At 25.2% G+C, this 21790-nt stretch overlaps 1 protein-coding gene across 1 annotated transcript in view; it reads right to left on the bottom strand.

Annotated features, from left to right (window-relative positions):
* Positions 1 to 21790, bottom strand: part of LOC112597053 (14 kDa phosphohistidine phosphatase) — a 162673-nt gene that overhangs the window by 14600 nt on the left and 126283 nt on the right. The window contains exon 3 of the mRNA XM_025342961.1: positions 21536 to 21660. Coding sequence (XP_025198746.1) covers positions 21536 to 21660 — 125 coding nt within the window. The remainder of the gene's footprint in view (positions 1 to 21535; positions 21661 to 21790) is intronic.

Genomic DNA, 21790 nt, shown 5'->3' with positions numbered 1-21790 from the left:
TAGAACATGGGTTTTTCCTATTGTACGCTGTCGACATCGTAAATAATTTGGGCGGCTCGTTGTGTATTGTTCACATCGCCACACAATTAATGTGTTTGTAGATTTTTTTTTGTGAAAAAATGTACATTTTTAATCGAGATCAAAAGTTTAAAAATATTGACATGACTGAAGTATATTTAAAGTAAAAGTATATTACAAGGTTTTTTTTTTTAGTGTTTACTTTGCAATTGTGCCAAAAAGAACATTTTACTGTTATATTTGTATGTTTGTTTATCAATTCATAATAATGTATGCACGGGTGTGTGTTAGTACTTTTACTCAAATTAAACAACCTTTGGATTTTAATTGATGCTATTTCATTTTACTGTTGTGATAAAAACTTAAATATCTACATTAATTTAATTATTCCAACTATGGTGGGCACAATGAAAATAAACATTTAATTTTTAAAATTAGTATATTCTTTAAACAATGACAATAAAGTACTCAGTGAAAAAATTTCTGGATGAGTATTATGGCTTTTCTTTGGTGATGTAATGACGAGCAACTTAATAAAAGCTCGTAGCCTTGTGTAATTTTAAATTCAAAAGTTTTGCCGAATGAAAAAAGTTTATCTAGTATATTCTAGTGAAAAAGTTCGAGAAATAAACACACGTACGCAAGCACATAAAGTTGAAAATATTTCCTTTAAACAACACGATAACGTTGAACAAATAAAAATAAACACAACTCAATATTGTTACTATTTATATAACATAACAAACCATATGAAAAAAAAATAATATATATCAAAACGATTGTTTGTATAGTCTAAAAAATTCAATTTCATAAATATCTAGTGGCGTGTGCGCATGTTCGAATAAATCATTACATATACTATCACTGCTTTGTAATTCGGGTTCAGAATAACCAAACATCGGTTCGGTTTAGACGAGATTAATAAAAACCTTGTTTGGTGAGATTACAGTGACAACCGTGACAAACGATGCTATGACCCAAGTGTTCTAGCCCTGATACGAACTTATCAAAAAAAAAAAAAAATCTAGAGCTAAAAAATGGTGGCTGGTACGATGACATTGACCAAATCTAAAATAAAATCCATGTAACGGTTAAATACGATGTAAACGAAATAAGCAACAAAAATTTATTAGAAACTTATTATTAAAATATATAAGCGTCAGCAAATGTAATTTAGTAAAAATATATTTATATTTACACATATTAGGTATGTGTAATGGTGTGGAATATATTTAATATAGAGTGATTAATAGTTTTCGAATATATCATTAATTTATATGAAATATAGGTTCACATAATATTATTTCTTGAATATATCCTTTGGGAATTTTACGTAATTTTTGTTACAAAAGTGTTTTTACTCGGTGAAAACTTACAACGACTGATACATTACATCTGTGCAGTGTACATAATAAATAAAATTACACAGAAACACAGAACAAGGAAAGTCATTCAGTGATGGAAACACTTTAAAAACAGAATTCGTCTATTTAATTCCTAATTTAGAAAGTCATGACGTCGTCACGAAAATGTTAGCTGATATAATTGTTCAAAAAAGATCAAAATAATTACTATCGTAACGTTAATCTACCATTGCGCTTAATTGATTTAATATTTTCATTCAACAATTTTACGCACAGCGAATCGCATAAATATAATAATATTATCTGAAATTGTATGTTAATATTTTTGGTCGCTATTGCGTACAACGTGATATTATACCAACTAATGAATAATACAGCGCCGTGAGAGGAGTTCCAGATGGGTTTAAACGATTTTATTTCGGACTTCGTTTGACGCATTCAAGCGAATCGCGCACCGTCATTGTTTTCAGAAAAGAAGTCTGCTATGAGAGAAATAACAACGATCGACTATTGTTTATTATTTTTCGTTTTTAAAGCTTTCATGACCCATCTGTGTAAGCCTGCGTGATGTTTTGTTTTTCAATCTTTCTCTTCCATTTTATGTTGTTAATTAAAGTTTTATAGTGTGTATTATATGTGTTCATAATATTCCAGAAAGACAAATCACAAGTATTCCGCCGAGCATAGTAATTTTATTTTACTTACGCGGATGTCTTTTATTTATAACTAATTATTATCGTTGACATAATTAATCCACAATATTAATGTTGCCGTTATCGTTGCATATTTATTCGTTTGGTAAGTATTATTTATCGATTCAAAAATAAGGTCGTTCACCGTTTATGTATATTGCATAAGCACGCATTCTGGCAATAAATTGCATGGTCAGAACTCATAATATTTTGAAGTATTTTTTTTTTGTTTTGATAAAATTATAGAAACCAATATTATTTTATAAAAATTAACTAAAAAACCAAAATATCGTAGCCAGTGCTTTGAGAATATTTTGTAATATTTAGCGATATTGTTTTTTAAAGTATGATTCAACGAGTGTTTAAAGAAAAAAATAGATTTTGTTTATATTATTTTAACCACATGTAATCGATAGCCATGTAAATACATAGTTTCGCACACGGAAAAATATACTTTATAAACTAATTTTAATTTTTAACTACACGCGTTGGTGTACTTTTTATACAAAACTTAACATTTACTTTATTCTATTTTGATTTATAATTTGTTTTAGTTATTATTTTCTTAATCTAACTTTTTCTTGGATATATATAATAGTTAAAAACCCATTTCAGCCACATTTCGATGTCTGTAGCAGCATAAATAAACTTTGTATAAAATTATTTTTGTGTAGATGAATGAAATTCGATACGCGTGTAATACTTTTATCAATTATTGTAACATAGAAATAACGAAATCTTTCTTTTATATGTTGTTATAATTATACATTAAACAAAATTAAGTTGCACTTTATTTTTTAATAAGTAAATAAAGGCACAGATCACTTTGATTTTTGTGTAAGCCAAATTGGTGTATAAAATATATCGTATCTGTAATTATTATTGGAAACAAAAAATAACCCGTGTAGTTAAGGATTGGGTATAAACCGCGACAGTAGTTTTTGATAATTGTATTGAATTTTGATCATGACATCAATGGACGGTTAGTTATTCATAAATCTCTTTCTATAATAGCCTTTTCACCCACTAAATAAACTTGATAGTTAGTAAAATAAATTTACGGCTTTTCCAGTGACTCTGCATTAAGTTTTTGACAGTTTATGGCGTAATATTGGATGTAAGACCATTTCTGGTTCAGATTATACCTTCGCATTATTTAAAAACGCGTGTCAGTTTGTATTAGTGGTAATTTTATTTTCATATTTATAAGTTATCCATGACACTTCAACCCGCACTCAAAAATGTAATTTAAGCCTTCCAACAAAGCATTAATTTTTAACAACATTGGTCGTTATCGGGCGATTCACCGAACGTTTCAAACTATTATTGCGACTAATTTTTACAATTAGTGTCGAAAATAAGAACAGCGTCAGTGTTTTGAAATTTAATTATCACACTGAAATTGAGCATTAAATATTCATAGCGTAGTCGTCAGTGATTAATGAACAATACAGTGAGCTTAATGTCAAAAGATCAGCTGATACGGTATCTAATATCTATTAATCTTTTTATCCACGATTCAGAGCTCCGTTACTAGTGGTGTGTAACATTTAGACAGTCAAGTTAATGAATGTCAGCCAGTATCAAGGAAGGAGTTCAACGTACGGTGCAGATCAGGGCATATAATTAAAAAAATGACTTGGTCGTCTGGGTTTTATAGTTTAAAAACTATCATAAAACTAAATTAAAATTTTTTACGATATATGTGTATTTAATAAGAAAGTAAATGTTACTCCGGTAAGTATAAATTTAATTTTAAAATTTAATAAAACAGTGAACAATACGTTTGAATAGATCAATGTTGAGGAAGGGTAAAAACAGTTTTGATTAAATAATAAAAAAAAAAAAAATTGCCATTTAATTCGCTACCATTGAATTATTAATTGATTAAATAGAGTGTATTAGTGACTAACAAGGAGTTTACAAAGGGTTTTTTTGTTCACCACAATAGTATAAATAAATATTCATGTTATTTATGATGAACAGTTGCTACATAAAATAATTTGTCAAACTAGAACAGCAAGCATGTTCAGTTTATGTATTTATATCCCAGAATATCATTTGCAAAGTTTTAATATTTATTATTAACCAATAAATAATTATAATGTGAGAAAATTTTCATCATTAAAAATCAGTTGATAGTAAACAACTTTAGCTTACATATTTGAACTGCAGTTATTATATAATATAACCTATGTAGGTATACAATATTTTTATATTTATTTGAATAGTTTGCATTGCTGTTTGTCATGTCGATGGCGCGTACGTTCATAAATTAATCATTACTTCGAAATATTGCTATAATCGTTTAGAGATTAAATGTTATTCAGTGATTTACTATAGATCAGTAAATATATTGCAAATATGCGTGGGATACCGTCAGAATAATAATATAGAGAATAGATAATCACATTCCAACAATAGAAATGCGATAAATTCCATAAACGAAATAGAATATCATAATATTATAATGATATGGGCTTGTATAATTACACTAATGTAATTCAAAAAATAATAATTACAGTGGAACCTCAATAACTCAAATCGGTTGGGGGCGAAAAAAAAATTCGAGTTATCGAAAATTCGACTTACAGAGGTTACACATATGATATGTTAAAAAGTAGGGGCCAAGACATTTTTCGAGTTATCTAAAATTCGATTTATAGAAGTTCGAGTTATCGAGGTTCCACTGTAATAGTATTATTTTCTTTCCGTTGAGCAGTAGACATCTCCAATCTATATTATGTACCTATACATGATTATAAACTTACAAATATTTGTTTTTAATTGTCATTTAGCGTGCATGCGCCGTAGCACAAAAAAAAAAAAAAAACGACTTTTATATTATATGATTCGGGATTGAGTGCGCGCGAATGTCCATTAATGAAGTGATAATTTTTAACGGCATGATGAGTTCTAACACCAATAACACGTAGCTTAACCCCAGAACCACGTGAACAAGCTCTGTTCACGGTTAATGACGGTATATAAAGTTAAATTAAAACGCTGTAAAAACAACGACCGATGAGGTTTACAAATTTTACGTTCAATGGTGCGGTACACGCATCTACGGCAGTGAAAGTTACAGCACTTTGGGGGGAGAGTGGCGTTTGGAAGTGGAAATGTAGGAATTAATATTATAATGAGCTTACAGACGAAAGCCACGAATATTGTATAATACGATGGAGATGACGGCCATTAATTTAAACGCCGACAATTAAACATTCCATTGGTTAAAACGACAGCGATACAATATTAATATATATGTGTTGAAGTAATATGCGTTCGACGAAGTCGGCGGCTACAGTCAAACGTCGTCGCTGGGTCGCAATAGTTCGTTCGTCAGATCGTAATTTCGTAAGATTAATACGTAACTATAATAACAACATACGAACGGGATCCGAACAAAGGGTAAGAAGAGGGAATAACGTTATCATAGACGCGATACTATGTCAGAGGCGCACTTCCGATTTACGCGGAAAACGTTGCGACAAACGTTTAGTATAATGTGATATATATACTTATTATACATCTAGAATAATATTATATCGAGTGCAATTTAATCGTTTCCTGATTCAAAATAATATCTAAACAATTATTTCTGCAAAAACTGCGGTTTACATACGTTTGATAACGCATATAGTTGTAAATATGATTCGTTTTTGTCGTCTAATTATTAGTCGGCACTTGATACATTTTTAACACTTTCGCTTTTATCGACTTCATGGAAATTTTAAACGTACCTCCATTATTTTACGTACTATGCGACACATAATGGAAATTAAATTGTTTATAACTGCGTTCAAGCGTTGCGCACTGCAAACTATATATATAAATTATAATATTAAAAACTGTCAAAATACGATAGAGTCTAATACATTAACGTGTCGACTATCAAGTAAACATCATTAGAAATGTACAAGTTTATTTAATTTAAACGTAACAGACTTGTCAGACATATGAATTTAATTTCAATTGATATTTAACAGGTTGGTATAATTTGTTTTCAAAAGTTCAATAATTTAATAGACATGATTTTTCGAAAATCTCTAAAAAATTTTAAAAGCAAACTTTCAAAATAAATTGATTCTAAAACCTTTGAATAAATAATAATTATAATAATAAAACAAATAATGTATTAAATAGAGAGAAAAAATTATGCACTTAACACTAAACAGGCATACCCTAAAAAGTTAGAATTCGTATATTATTTTAAAATTTATTACTACAACTATTAAAAAAATTGTTTTCATTTACAATAATCATTGTTTGTACGCTAGGTATCCATATAAATAATATTTACCTACTTATAGTATTTTACTGCATTAGAATTTACGTTGGAATACTGCCAAAGTTATTAATTACTTTAAACGATTAACTGTTGGTTTTCATGTAGTTTGCGCGGTTTATCCTTTAAAACGGAGTCTTGATATTATTTTTCATTTATGGAAACGCTATCAAACTACACTAAGTCTCGCCGTATAACGATTTATGTTTTATTAACGATTCCTAATGAGGCCCTAGAAAAGTTTAAGCTCGTTCAAATACGTTTTTCACAGAGAATACGTTTTTGTTTATTTATTATTTAATATCGACTTAAGCGATACCACATTTAAATTATTTCATCAATTCGCTTCGTAAAGTTTAATTTTTCCTTTAAATATTATTAATGTATACCACCCATAAAGTTGATTTAGTTATAGTTATTAGAGGTGTAGAACATATTATTTCGAGTTGAAAAGTGATGGTTGTAGAGAGTTGAATAGTATATTATAATTAATTGAAGTGTCAATACGTATTTTATTACTCCACAGATCAAAGAATTCTTATAGGAATAAACTATCGATTGGTTTATATTAATCGACAAAGGTTAAACTTAATATAGTGACCGGTTTCAAAATCTTTTATATGTTCTGTTAATATTAGTTTACGTATTAAATACTTTCACTTAAATTTTCAATCACAAAACTCTAAATATTTTTTTCTATAATATGAATATAAATTTTATAGTGATACGAAAAAATGTTTAAGTAAAGATTTTTTATTTTTGACGATAAACAATTACATCAATAACAAATAAAAAATAAGAAATAAGGAAAAAAAAGAAAATGCGGAATAAAAAGAAATCAAGTAAAAAAATAATAAAAACAAAATGTAAAAACGAATTGGGTAAAATTTGAACGGGAAAAATGTTCAATAAAGGCACCATATTACAATATAATATATTATTTTTTCAAATGATCTTTTTTTGAAGAATTCAGTATATTTTTTGAATTAAACAAAATAAGTTTAAATAAAAAAGATTTTTATGCTAATATTACATACTTTTATTCTATAAATTAATACTAAATTATATATTATAGAGTTAAATGTAGGTATAAAAAGAAAGAGTTAAAAATATTAAAACTATTTTATCAATAATTTAAAAATTGTTTTAAAAGCAAGACAGTCTTATTGGTTTTGTAAATTTATTAATATAATACCAAACGTAAATCAATAGATCTAAAGAATACCAAAATACATGAAGAGTATTCTTTAGATTATTAACTTCAAATTAATACAATAAAGCAAAAAAAAAAAAAAAATCATTTCTTTGTACACTAATTTTTTTTTTGAAAACCTTTTTTCTTCTTATAATTATAAATAATATACAGTTGCAGTTAGGTATTCTAAAAAAAAATTGTAATTACGTTAGTGTTATGCTGTTATGGGTATACTCCATTTTACTAATGTTCAAAAGTGAGAAAAACATATTAAAACCCTGTGCAGAAAAAAGCTCTTTTTAGATTAATAATTATGACAAAGTAATTACTGGTTTTAATTGGCTTATGATAAAGGTATTAAAAAATATTTCATTTTCAAAATGGTTATCTTCAATAATAGCATAACGTAATCGTGTTACTATGAATAAGCCATAATAAATAATAATAGGGCGTCCACTGGATTTGCTTACGTCATTACACATTCTTCGAACTCATTTTTTTTTAAATAGAAAGATAATGTAGTTATTATATTAGTTATAGCTATGTAAGTAGGCCAAATGTATTAAAATTTCTTGTTAAATTTTACATTTTTTACACTATTATTATTATTTTTTTAAAACAAACCACCTAACTACTTAAATTAGTATTACTTTGAAATTTTATAATATTTGTAACTTGATCGTTGGTAATTTCAGATAATAAAAAAGCTGAAGTAAATTAATCAAAAAAAAAAAAAAAAATGATAAGTTTAGCAAGAGAAATATTTCAGCTGATCAGTCGTTGATTTTCCAGCATGTGAATTGAAGTTGCAGATCGATCTTTGAAAAGCTAGCAAGATTTGACATTACTATTTCTAATGATTATTTTTATTAGACCAGATAAGTAATGGAAAAACTTAAAACAAAGTCACGGATATGTTAAAAAAATGAAGAAAATAATCAACTAAGAGATTATTACTCACGTCGAATACATATTTTTAAATTAAATTCTTAAACATACTGATGTACCTGTTTTGCCTAAATGATACGCCGTTTATGGAACTCAATGTAGATGGTAGGTAGGTACACATAGTTGAACAAATTGAGCGCATTACAGCTTGATGAATGATAATGTTTTAATGTATATTTTTCACAGTAAATAGAAATAATTCGAAAAAGTTTCTTCGATGAATTATGTTTTCAACATTTTTAGTGAATAAAAATTAATAATGATCGAAAATCGATATTGTTTTACTTTGATATAATAAAATAATCGGCGATAATCACAAGTCTTTGGGATTAAAATTATAGTTCTCAATACATTCAACAAAAATTGACGTTGATTCGTGAACCCATAAAATGGACTTAAATCACTGTTGTGAATTGTAAATGACGTATAATAAGAGATTTTAGGTCAGGTAAATATAATTTTTTCATTTCATGGAGGTTTAAAAAACACATTGTGTATATTTACATATTATTAAAATATATTTTATTATTCATGTAGGGTAAATTCCGATGAATAACTATTTAAACGGTTTTTTCGACTGGATTGGGATTGTAAGCAATAATGTTCAGGGCGTAAAAATTTTTAAGTGCTTCGGCGGGTTTATCTGTCTGTAAACACATTTGGAGGGTTTATAATAATAATAATAATAATAATAATATATACACGTGTTTGTAAAGGTTTCATTGTGTCCATTGGATTAAGTCGATATTAAAAAGTGCAAGTTTTATCTTAAAACCTCATCATTTGCAGTGGTTTTTCTAGCAGATCATGACACAACTTACAAGCTACATAAAATTAAATTACACGGATAGTACATAATATTATTAGTTATTGTATACAGTAATGGACACAAGGTAAATTAATTTTGTCTGATTTTATTTTTTTTATCTTTCATCTATATTTTCTTTCCTAGATAGAAAAAGGGGTTTTTTTTTTGAAAAAAAAAAAGAAAAAAAGCGTATTTACATTGAAATAACAAAGTTTGTTTTTGTTAAAAATAAGTATAATATACACTATATTATAGTATATTAATTAACCACAATATAATGTTCCAATTAAATCCAAGTATATAACACAAATAATTAAAAATCTATTGATACCCATATAGTATATGGTTAACCTCGCTCTTCATATCGATTTTAAAATGTCTATTCTTCCTGCAGGAACTTGCTTCCATTCAGTATGAAAAAATACCCTAATACTAAAATCGCTCTAATATTAATTTTTTATTTTATTGTTTACCTAAATACCCATCTTTGTCGATTAAAAGAAAATTGGACACGCAACTTCTTAAACAATAAGAAAAAATAACAAATATAATACAACACAATCAATCTGAAATGATATCCTCCTTGTATAATATCTTTCGATTTGTATTGTTATCTCTCACAAACTATACCAATTGTTTTTATTTTAATGATTGTAATGTTGTTCTTATTTATTTTAGTAAAGAGATATTTAGTAAAATATATTTTTACATTGATATTTACGACATTGATAATTAGAGATGACTTTATGGTGAACGTTCTATACAAATAATTGTAGTTTATATATTAAATGTTTGCATTAATAATAATTTATTATTAATGTATTTTAAAGGAATTATCGTATCAATAAGTAGAGTGTTTTCAAAAATGAGAATTACATTTAATCAATGAGTAAACTATGAATGGTATCATCTAATATAAAATATTATTTGAAAACTTTGTACAGGAAACCCTCACAGTTATAATTTAGGTTAAGTTAGGTAATATCAGTATCACTGTTTGTTGATTATTACAAAAACATTATTGACCTATATTTCGGAACCTTTATTGTCACTGTATATATGCGCATAATATTTTTGTTTAACAGACGTTAGGAATTTAACGTAATGTACAATTTTTATTTATAAAATCTATAACGCTCGTAGTTTTATGTTAATTTTAATTTCATCAATAATTTTAAGCATTTTTAAAAGTATTATTGAGTTTAATAATATAATCTTTTGCAAACGCAGAATAATATAAAATCTGAAAATCTAGCCATATAAAAGTAGGTAAAGAAAACCTTTTGAAATAGAAGAATTCTAATTAACAATGTCTTTAAAATATTTTCCATGTGTTAGTAGATCATATCAATCTCATTAATAGTATCGATTTGAATGAGCCTTTTACAAAATAGTTCATTATTCTATAATTATTCTCAACAATTAGAGAGCCTACAGGAACTGCAGACACACTTGAGCTGTATATATTGCAGACTTGAAAGTATTTTTTACCGCACGTCTAGTTTTTATTAACTTATTCTACGGTTTTGTTGATTATTAACCCTGTTTATATTTCAATACCATTTTGTACACATAGAGTATATATTATAATGTATTTGTTGTACGATAGTTGCATTGAGTTTTCCCTTCCCCAAACAATAATAGATTCGGAATATATTGCTTTTCAAAGTATTTGCATAGACACCGAAATTATTACTAAAATGGTTTACCCTACTATGTACCACAGCCTTTGAACCGAAAAACTAATTATGCGCTGTGTCATTGCACTATAAATATGTATGTTTTTTCGGGTTACCTTTATTAAATTCTCAGTAAAAAAAAAAAAAAAAGGCAAAGTCAAAAAATCATTCAAATGAGAAAATACCTATTGATTAAAAACACGATTAATTAACAGTTATATACGTATACCTTTATTTGAATACTTGAATATTACCCGTGTTATGTACTATTGATGTATGGATATTTTCGTTTCCCATATTATAATAAACACAAATAGTATTAATAATAAAATTAGTTCAATGGCACTTAAAATTTGTGTAAACACTTTTAGCGATTTTTAAATTTAATAATACTATAATACTTTAAAATTAATTAGTTTACACTGTATGTTTTATAACTCATTTGCATATTTCTAATTAAATGAGTAACTGGAAATGACAATTTTAACTACACATATGTTTTAAACATTCAGACAGTTATACGGCTCAAACCTGTGTAAATTAATTAGCTCATAAAGAAATTCCTCGCAAATAATATATTTTTTTGTGTAGTACGTGAATGTAAGTAATTGTCTTATATGCTATTATTAGCTTAACACGACGATTATGATTCATAACTGAGATTATTTTCTACAAAACTATGTTTGTAGAATATTAAATATATAATTTATTTTAAATTTAAACATAATATGTATATGTATATATATATTTGTTTATAAAAGATAACGTGTTTTAATACATGTCTATTATTAAAATAATGTTTGCCTATACTTATATTATTATCTATATAAAATATCTAGTAATACTTTATTCTTTTATGCGTGCATATTTCAAGTTTTTTCTATTTATACTTGGATTTTTTTGTAAAAAATATTTGTACATCAGCAGTTTTGAGTATTTTTATATTATAATTTAAAACAATTTATGGAAATATGAAAAAGTTAAACGTAAACAATTGAAAAAAAGTGATGTATGCTTAATATAAGTATACACAGTGTTTTATTATTAAAAAAAAAAAAAGAATGAAAAAAAACATATAGTACATTATTTTAATATTTAAAATTCTTAATAAATCCATATACTATGTTATTTATGTTATTAAATTTTATTTGCGTACTAGAATATAAAAAAAAAATTTACACCATTAAAATGTGAAGTTAATAATTAAAAAAAAAAATTGTTTAATTCACTATATAAGTGAACATTGATAGAATAATCAAAATAATAAAGTTATGTATACTAAATTAGTTTTGTAAATTTTAGATCACTTTATTTTGTTAACTTCAACATCACTAAGAACAACACAATATCTACAACAACACATTGTAGGTGATGAAAAACAACTCATAATTAAACTCAGCAAAGACATTTAATGAAAACTTATTCTCATAGTTTCACTCGATTAATTAATAAACAATTTATTAATCTTGATAATTTTATGAAACTTTATTTATAACTTAGCTAATTTACGTAATCGTGTAGTACCATAAACGTAATAGAAAAATAACACAACAGTCTACAATACGTAAGGTATCTATATATAATTTTACTTAAAAAAAATATTTTTTATTTATTTTTAAGTACAATAGTTTACAGGAAAATTTAATACTTTTAAGTTTATAGTATAAAATATTATACTATATAATATATATTATATACTATATAGTAGTAATAAGTTTGAAGATTATTGAATTTCATAGATACTACCTGAACAATTTACTTCTATTAAATGAAATTGCGTTAATCATATTATTATATGGTTTAGGAACGAATAAAAATAAATATATATGTATACAATATACATATTACATATATATTACGCACAATTTACTTGTTGCACAAGATAATGTATGAATTGTAAATCTTGTATTTTAACATATTATAATTTAAGTAAAATCGTGACTTTTTTGTAATCTGCATATCGCATGTTTAATATTAAGTATTAAATTAATAATATATAAATATTTTATTAGGTACTCCAAGTATTCATTTTTACGGGAAAACTGATGAAGTTTGAATGAATTGAAAATAAATATATAGTATCAAACTATAACTTAATATACTCGACAATACGCTAAAAGGTAAGATTGTATTGGTTTTTTTCCCTTGAATGCCATATAAAATATGGTATTGATGAATATCATTAATACAAAATTGCATCCATTCATAAAATAATTTACGTAGTTGAGAGGGAATAGTGCAGTTAAATAACTGAAATATCAGAATTTTGAATGTGTTTTTAATTCGCGTCATGCCATATTCTCGTCTTCAATTTATATTAAACTGTTGGAGTGTCTTTCGACTTATGTTTTATTTATGCTCTAATACCATTTTACGGTAATTTTAACGATAGATACGTAATTAATAGTTATTTGAATTATAAAAATTAAAACTCGAAAATATTTCATAATTTAACATTCTTGCTCAGTTTTTAGTAAAAATAACTTTTTTTTACCTCGTTGAAATATTTTTAATTTGTTTATATTATAAAAGGCTTTTACATACTTGTATAAATTACGCTAGTTTATAATTCAATTCTTAGAAGGTTACATATTTTAATTAGTAGTTATTTTTTGGAATACATAAGAGTCGACTTTCCGACAATTAAATTAAATCAGCATGAGATGTTTCTATTTTTTCCCAACATAATATATTTATAAAGAAATTTTTTAAAATTTCGAACGAATGCTTCTCATATCTATATACTATTATATTATGCTAGTTGACCTAGCCACATGTGTTGCTGTGGCTGTTTTAATTCATTAAGTTAATGCTACACTCAACTGTTTACTAGGTTTTTAATTGATATCATGAAAATTTAAATTTATAAATGAGTTAGATAACGTTAATTTTTTAATAATTATTTTTATTATTTTAAATTATAAAAATGTATAATGTTATCCATGTTATATTTTGTCTGTCACCCGTCATCAGTTGTTGCCATAAAATCAAAATTATTAATTGATACCTTAGAGTTCTTTAAAAATTACATAATTATTACTATATCACAACACCAGACACACTATCCCAAAATCAAACATTGAAATCTGTATATTAATAACAGTTTTTAATAAAAGTAAATAAATTCAAATATAGTAATAAACGTAATAAATTAAATCGTCGCATGCCGAACAGAAACGATTTTTAAGGAAGACAGTAATTTTGTCTATAAATTATGCGCGTTACGTGTACATACAAGACAAGATTTTACATTAATAGCTTGTGAAAAATATTTAATATGTTTTGAAATGTTACATTTTGTATACACATATATATTTAAAGAAAACATAAATCATAACGTAGAATATGTATAGTTATTGACCAATGTGAATTATTAAATCGTCTGTGGAGTGTTCCACTTACCAAGTATTTCAGCTTATTTCATTTCATGTTATAAATTTTACGATCACGTCGAGAGACGTCCGTAAAAATTTTCAGTATAATATAGTGACCGAGATTGTGTAATGTTTGTTTATCATACATAGAAAGCACGTGTACTTAAGCGCATATATCTGATATTACGGTCGTTTCGATTGTTGTATACATACATACATACACACACACACACACACTATTTATATCATTATTTACAGGGCGATTATTTTAAAATTATTCATTGGACTAGTCAATTTGTCACTATTTTTTTGTTATTGGAAATATTTTATGTTTTTTTTTTTTTTAACTCCATAACCCATATTTTTATTTCGAACACTGAAAAATCAACAAAAACCGACTAGGGATGTAGTTACCGCGTTCCGTGTTAAAGTACATATATGTATATATATATATTAAATTTACGATAATAATTTATCGAAGAACATTGCGACAGTGACAATGATCGTAAAGAATTCTCATCTCGTTTGACACGATGAAATCCGACCAGTTTTAATGCGTCTGATGTACTAGTGACATAATTATTAGCCATCTGATACATTTAAAATCGAGTATTGCTACTGATAAGCAGGTGGGTAAATATATATTATGTTCTCGATGGAGTATAGAATTTATGATAACGGAATAAAAAAATCGCATAAACAACACGAGCGCAATAAACACAATTACACATCACAATCATAATAGTTTGTGTGGTATGCGACTGCATATATCTGTAATGTTCATTATTGGTATGTTAAGTATAAATAAATTTGTATTAACCTATATAGTTGGTATAAGCGAGTATTAAAATATTTTTCTTCGAGTACGAATTTGTTTATACGAAATTTTTTTAGGATATTAATACACATTTAAATATTTAATATGCATAAACCGTGTCAAAAATGTAATATAGATAAACAAAATTACATAACAATTACATTTTCATTGTGTTGAAAAAAGAAACGTCTATAATGGGAGAATAAAAATTACATAAATGCCTGGCATATAATGTGTAGTAAAAATGTAAGCACATTTGATGGAATTTTTAATAAACTTGTAGAAGTAAAGTTTTTTGTTTGTTAAAAAAGCTTTTACATAAATTCACAAAACTACGATTAAACAATCTAGTATCATAATAATACACTGTTCATTTTTGGATAGATAATACAAAGCAAGCAACATGAAATTGCAGCAGTGACCGGATGTAGAGATCACTTTTTTGGTTTCTATCTTTATAGCAAAGGATAATTTATTTTAATAATTGAAGCAGAAAATACATCAATGTATTTGAAAAACTCGAATATGGCCACTAAAAGCAATAGATAGGTGTCCTTATAATTTTAAATTGCCAGTAAAGAATTTAATTGAATTAATATTTTCAAAACGATGGTAACTAATAGTATATATCATCATAATGATGACATAAACATAAACAAGTATTCACAATACATGATATGTTTAAAATCGTAATTATATTTGTGTAACACAATCAATACAATTTCATATAATAACGGTAAATGATAGTTAAAATTTTTTCAGCTTGAAGACTCGAGCATAGAGGTCATCTATTAGCGTGCTACTCTCTTGTTCGAAAAAATAATGAATTTGATAAAATTTAAATATGAATAAACTGTTTGGAGAAAATCCATAAATGAGAGAATTGAAATACACAGTATTCAGGTTATTTATTTTTTTTTTTTTTAAAGAGCCGTATATAATTTGTAGTTTAAATTTTTTCGACCCTATTCAGAATTTGTTTGACATCGGTTCGACCGGAAAATCGATTATTCATATGAGAAATAGAAGAAACGTTTTTTCATTATATGGAGGTGTTTTTCAATATTTTATGCGTACACAGAATATATAAATTAAATTGTTTTCATCATATTTGTTATACATGTAAATGTTCTGAGAATTTTTGATAGGACACATTGTTATACAATTTTATAAGGCGTGATATTTAGATAAATTATGTTCGAAAACTTTGTAAAGTGTGTTATAATTATAGCCTATAGGTATACAATACATTTATAAAATATAAAATATTATGGAGATAAACCTCGAACAGTCGTACTAAAATTAATTTACAATTAGTAACCATAAATGAAAGTTAAGTAATTAAGTAGTTAATTTTTAATTAGTTAAGAATTTGTAATTTACTGGCAGACTTAGATTAAATTCTAGGAAAAATATTGTAAATAATAATATACTAAATAAATAATAAATATTAAAAAAAATTTCTAAAGTAAGATTTTATGTAATTTATATTTCAATCAAATTTTTACTTATTTAAAATACCTGAACTATATCAAATAATATATTGTATTATTGTGACTTGTAAATCATTGTGAATTTTACTATTTTAAATACATATAAATTTGATTAAATATCGTACATCGTGGTTTCAACTTTTAATAATTCAAATAAATTGACAAGAAACAAGATATCACAACTATTGATAATAAGACAACTATGATCAATGTTAATCTGAGGCTCTTAAGGTACGCAATTCTATATGTTTTTTAGGTATGTGTTTGGCCTATCCTCTATATACTATCTACGATTATAATAAGAATCGATGTGGTGTATTTTTAAAATAACTAATTAGAAAAATTATGTAGAATTAGTTTGCGAAAACAGTCGAAGTTTAATTCTGAAATGTTATCACTTATCATCATTTTTCATAATAATATTATAATATACATTGTGAATGGCGTATCATATTATTTTCATAATAATATCTAATGTGCCTATATAGTATACAACATGGCGCAAGTTTTCTCCGATTTGATTTTTAATCTCTATCGAATTTCTATATCAAATATAATGTTTAAGTTTGATGCGGCAACGTTGCGCTGATATTAGTTACCTCCTTGAATCGGACCTTGTCAATAGTCTCTCGTGTATATAAATTCGATATATATATATATATATATATATATATACGTCCTACGAATAACCACAGAATCTCTAGACGTCAGATATATGTTTAAATTAAATGAAAAATTACTGTAGAAACCAAATGGGTTTATAACCACCAAGAGTAGGTACACTAATTTATTGATATTTAACATAACTACGGTTATGTATAGCGATATACCCATATTATGTGTCTACTTGACGAGAAGTCTGACTAAACATTTTAGAACTATTCATATTTGATATTATATATATATATTCGACGTGATCAGAATTTTATTTGATATCAATATTGTCTCATATGAATAGGCCAAACAAAAAATGATTTATGAAATTCAAATGCAATAAGACACAATAATCCAAAATATACTTTTAGGGGTGTCTTGGGGTTAAACTTTTGAAAATATAATAAGAATGACTACGTTTTATGATATTACAGAAATGTATGTATGTGATACAATATTAGAAAGTCTGTTTTATGATGCATTTCAGGGGTGCAAAACCAACATTAAACAGAGTGACATGGTCTGTCAGTATTCAAAACTTGAAATGTTAGCAAAACTACATTATTAAATTATTTTTATAACCATTCATAATACTATTCAAAACAAAATATTAAGTTTTTTTTTTTTTTTGTGTACTCATTATATTTTAATTGATTATTGTAAAAAAAAAAGTTAACTAAAAAAAAAATACTAGAATATTTATTAAATAGCAGTGGACTTGATTAATATTGATGTGTTTTCTTTTTTGCATATAGGTATATAATTTTTTTAAGAATATTATTCTGCAAATAATAAGTAGTTATTGATAATTAATAAATAAAACAAACAAATAAATTAATATTCAATTCAAATTTGAATTATTAAATATTTCGAATTAAATTAACTAAAAATGTATTAAATGGTTAAATAATGTTGATTGGGTGATTGATGATTATTATTCATCATCGTATATATAAATTATTATTGTTTCGAATATTATGTAAGCTTTAATCAAAAACATCCATTTCTTTTTTTCTGAAAGTTTTAATTTATAAATAATGGGATTATGTATAATACTGAAAAATAAGTTCAAATAAATCAAAGACGCTTTCTCTACTAAACAAAGTTGTTTTACATAAATATAAGACAATAATAAGATTAACTATTTGGTTATCCACTAATAAAAAATGTTATTATATCGACTAAATAATTCGCATAAATAACGATAATAATTACCAAATCTCGTTATAAATACAATTAACCATTAGTTTATTTATATTAATTTCTTCGGTTAATTGAGTTTTATAATATAATAATTGATTAACAAAATACCACGATGAGTCAGTTATTCACATAAAATAGTTCTAACACATCAATTGGTATTTTATTGTGGTGAAGTCTGATGAGTCTGTGACGACTTTTTCGACAATGTTGCATTTCTACAGACCGTTGATAACACCAGAATGTGTTTATGAACTTTAAGTATTTTGAGACCAAAAACAAGTGAAGTGACAAAACAACGATGAACCTCATTGTTACCGTAATAAAATTCAAAAATTCGTTAATCTCGAAATTGGAAGAAAAACATAATTTCTATAAACTTGTAAATGCCTGATTTACACATTTATATTTTTTTTACTATGGTTTTAATTTTTCTGAGTTTACTGGTAGAAATAATGTAATTATATATTAACATTTGAACAAAACTTTTAATTTTTATTTTATAATCAGACAATATATGCATTATTTTTTTCTTATAAATAAAATATTAAACTATTATTTTTTTTTTTATAAAATGATTTAAAATCGTATTTACAGTCATAATTAATAATTTTATATTATACATCAAAGTTTCATTTGTATTCTATTGTACTCATTTTAAAAACACTCGAAATTGTATAAAGTAGGAACGTAAATAATCGATATGAATACAAAATCACATTTTCGGTTTCAATCATTATAATGATTTGTTTGCGTGTACTATTTATACATTTATGTATTAAGACTAACGCAGTTCTCCGTATAATACACAAACATATTATTATGATGTTGCACAACGATTGTGTAGACAACGCAGTGATTGATGGATGGTGCCCTAGTGAGAAAATACAATGACGGCAAAAACAGAAGTCCCATCTACCTCGTATCATTTATCAATAATTATATTTCTACACGCGCATACAGTGTTAAAAATTAATCCTATACGATAAGTAGGTACCTTGTTTTTTTATTTTTTATTTTAGAACTTATAGACTTAATAGCAATAATGATTGCATTGGTTATTTTCACTGGTCTTGTTAACCTTGTCAAGTTATCATATTTTTCCATGCTGGGAAACCGCGGTTTAATAATTATTAATTCTTTTAACGGATTAGATAGATATTTTTTTAATATTTTATAAATTAAAAGGGAAAATTTCATGATTTTTTCATTAGCTTTCTGATGTACAGAAAAACATAATTGTAAAAAGAAAATCCGGTCTTTTATAAAATATACATTAAAATAGTGATGGATTTATTTTACAATATTTGAATTTATATACGATATACAAAACATAAATTATGAAAAACTCACAAGAAAAAATCCGTTGTTAACAATTTTGGCTAAAGAAGAGAAAAAAACTGAGAACTGAATATTACATAACAGATCATAAATGTTAAGTATTTTTTTGGAATTATTTATAATGGTAGCATTATTATAATTTTTACTAATTAAAAATAAAATATAATTTAAACTTTGATCATGATGGATTTAAATAATTTATAACTTTATATTTACATCGACTAAATATATCATATATATATAAGAACACGAAACTTAAAAGCGATTTAAAAAAACATCAGTTTAAAATTTAAAATTAAAATTTCATTTTTATGGAGAATAAATAAATATTTTTAATCCAAAGCTCATTCATAGAATATACATAAACTTTTTTTGTTAAGATAACGACTGGGTTTCTAAAAGTTAAAATATTTAATTTATCAATAATTTGTAAGCTTTAAACTTATTTAAAATAATAATCGATCGGATCGAGTTTTATTAAGTTCATAACTTTGTTAATTTTTATTAACATTTAAAATTGATAGCATGTTAAATTAATGTTATTTATTAGGGAACTAATTTTTTTTTTATATTGACCTACTCGGTTGAAATTAGAATTGTTTATTTAATGAATAATACCACAAGCCACAAGCATGCTAACGGGGTTGAGGTACTTTTATAATTTAGAAAACTATAAAACAGTAAAAACTTTAGTAATAAAACTATTTATATAGATTTATTTATATTTTTATTTTGTTAAATTTTAACAACAACATATTTATATTATATTATATAACATAATATATTAATTATGTAAAAAGATTTAAGGTCGATAATGATTATTCTAAAATCAGCTAAATCTGTAATAACATTTGTACAAAATTGATGTTTCTATAAATGCTTGTGACTAAAAGCAATGATATAAAATATTTAAAATAAGAATTTCGAAATTAATTTTCCAACTTTTATCCAATGGAACGTAATTAACCAGCAATTCTGCAAATACTATTTTCTATGCATTCTCATTAAGTGATCGAAGTTAGAAATAGTACTATAAATAATTGTACCGACGGTTCCTAATGTTCCTATACGTATTATACTCATCATTTTTCTATTACTTAATTATAGTATTTTCAATTTGATACAATATAAAATTAGATCATTTAAGTTATGTACGTTTTACTGTATGGACTTAAAAACGTTAAAAATATATATACTTATTTTCGTATCATGTTATATAATTTTTGTATCTTCAATTATATTTATTAAATAATCAATATATATAGAGTGAATCGCCAAAAGTGCTGACATTTTTTTTCTTTAATGATTCAGCTATACAAAATATTTTTTTCAGAATCTTTAAACATAATAAACACTATATATTTTCATTTTTTTTTTTACTTTTTTTTAAAGTTAAGTTTAAATTTACTTTAGACTTCAAAAACTGCATTGTTAGTTAAAAAGTTTTTATACGTATTCTGAGAAAGTACTAGTTTTAACATAGACTTGCCAATTTTTTTAAAACTTATTACGAAAGTCAAAGATGTAATAAATAATAAGAACTATTTGGTAAATCTAGCCTAAAAGTATCTTTATAAATAATTCTTAAATATAAAATACTAAAACGACAAATAATATATATATATATATATATTTTTAAATAATTTTAATTAATTTTTACTTACAACAGATGCACCTTCAACGAGAATGGATTTGTCACCATGTTCCAACCAACCACCTCCCAGAATTCTGGTCGTGACATTTAGTTCATCCGGTTTAATACATTTTTTGAAATTATCATAGCAGTCGGCTAAAACAAACAAAACAATAAATTGTAAATACTAAAAATATGCTAAAATATGGTTGATAATTATTATTAAAAATTAGTATTTAAGTGAATATATGTCAAGTTGATACTTTGAAAATATAGATTGAAATTT

The sequence above is a fragment of the Melanaphis sacchari genome, unplaced genomic scaffold, assembly GCF_002803265.2.
Source record: "Melanaphis sacchari strain LSU unplaced genomic scaffold, SCAv2.0 Contig36_pilon_pilon, whole genome shotgun sequence".
Classification (NCBI taxonomy): Eukaryota; Metazoa; Arthropoda; class Insecta; order Hemiptera; family Aphididae; genus Melanaphis; species Melanaphis sacchari.
Note: the sequence above shows the minus strand (reverse complement) of the source record. Positions and strands in the feature narration are given on the sequence as shown.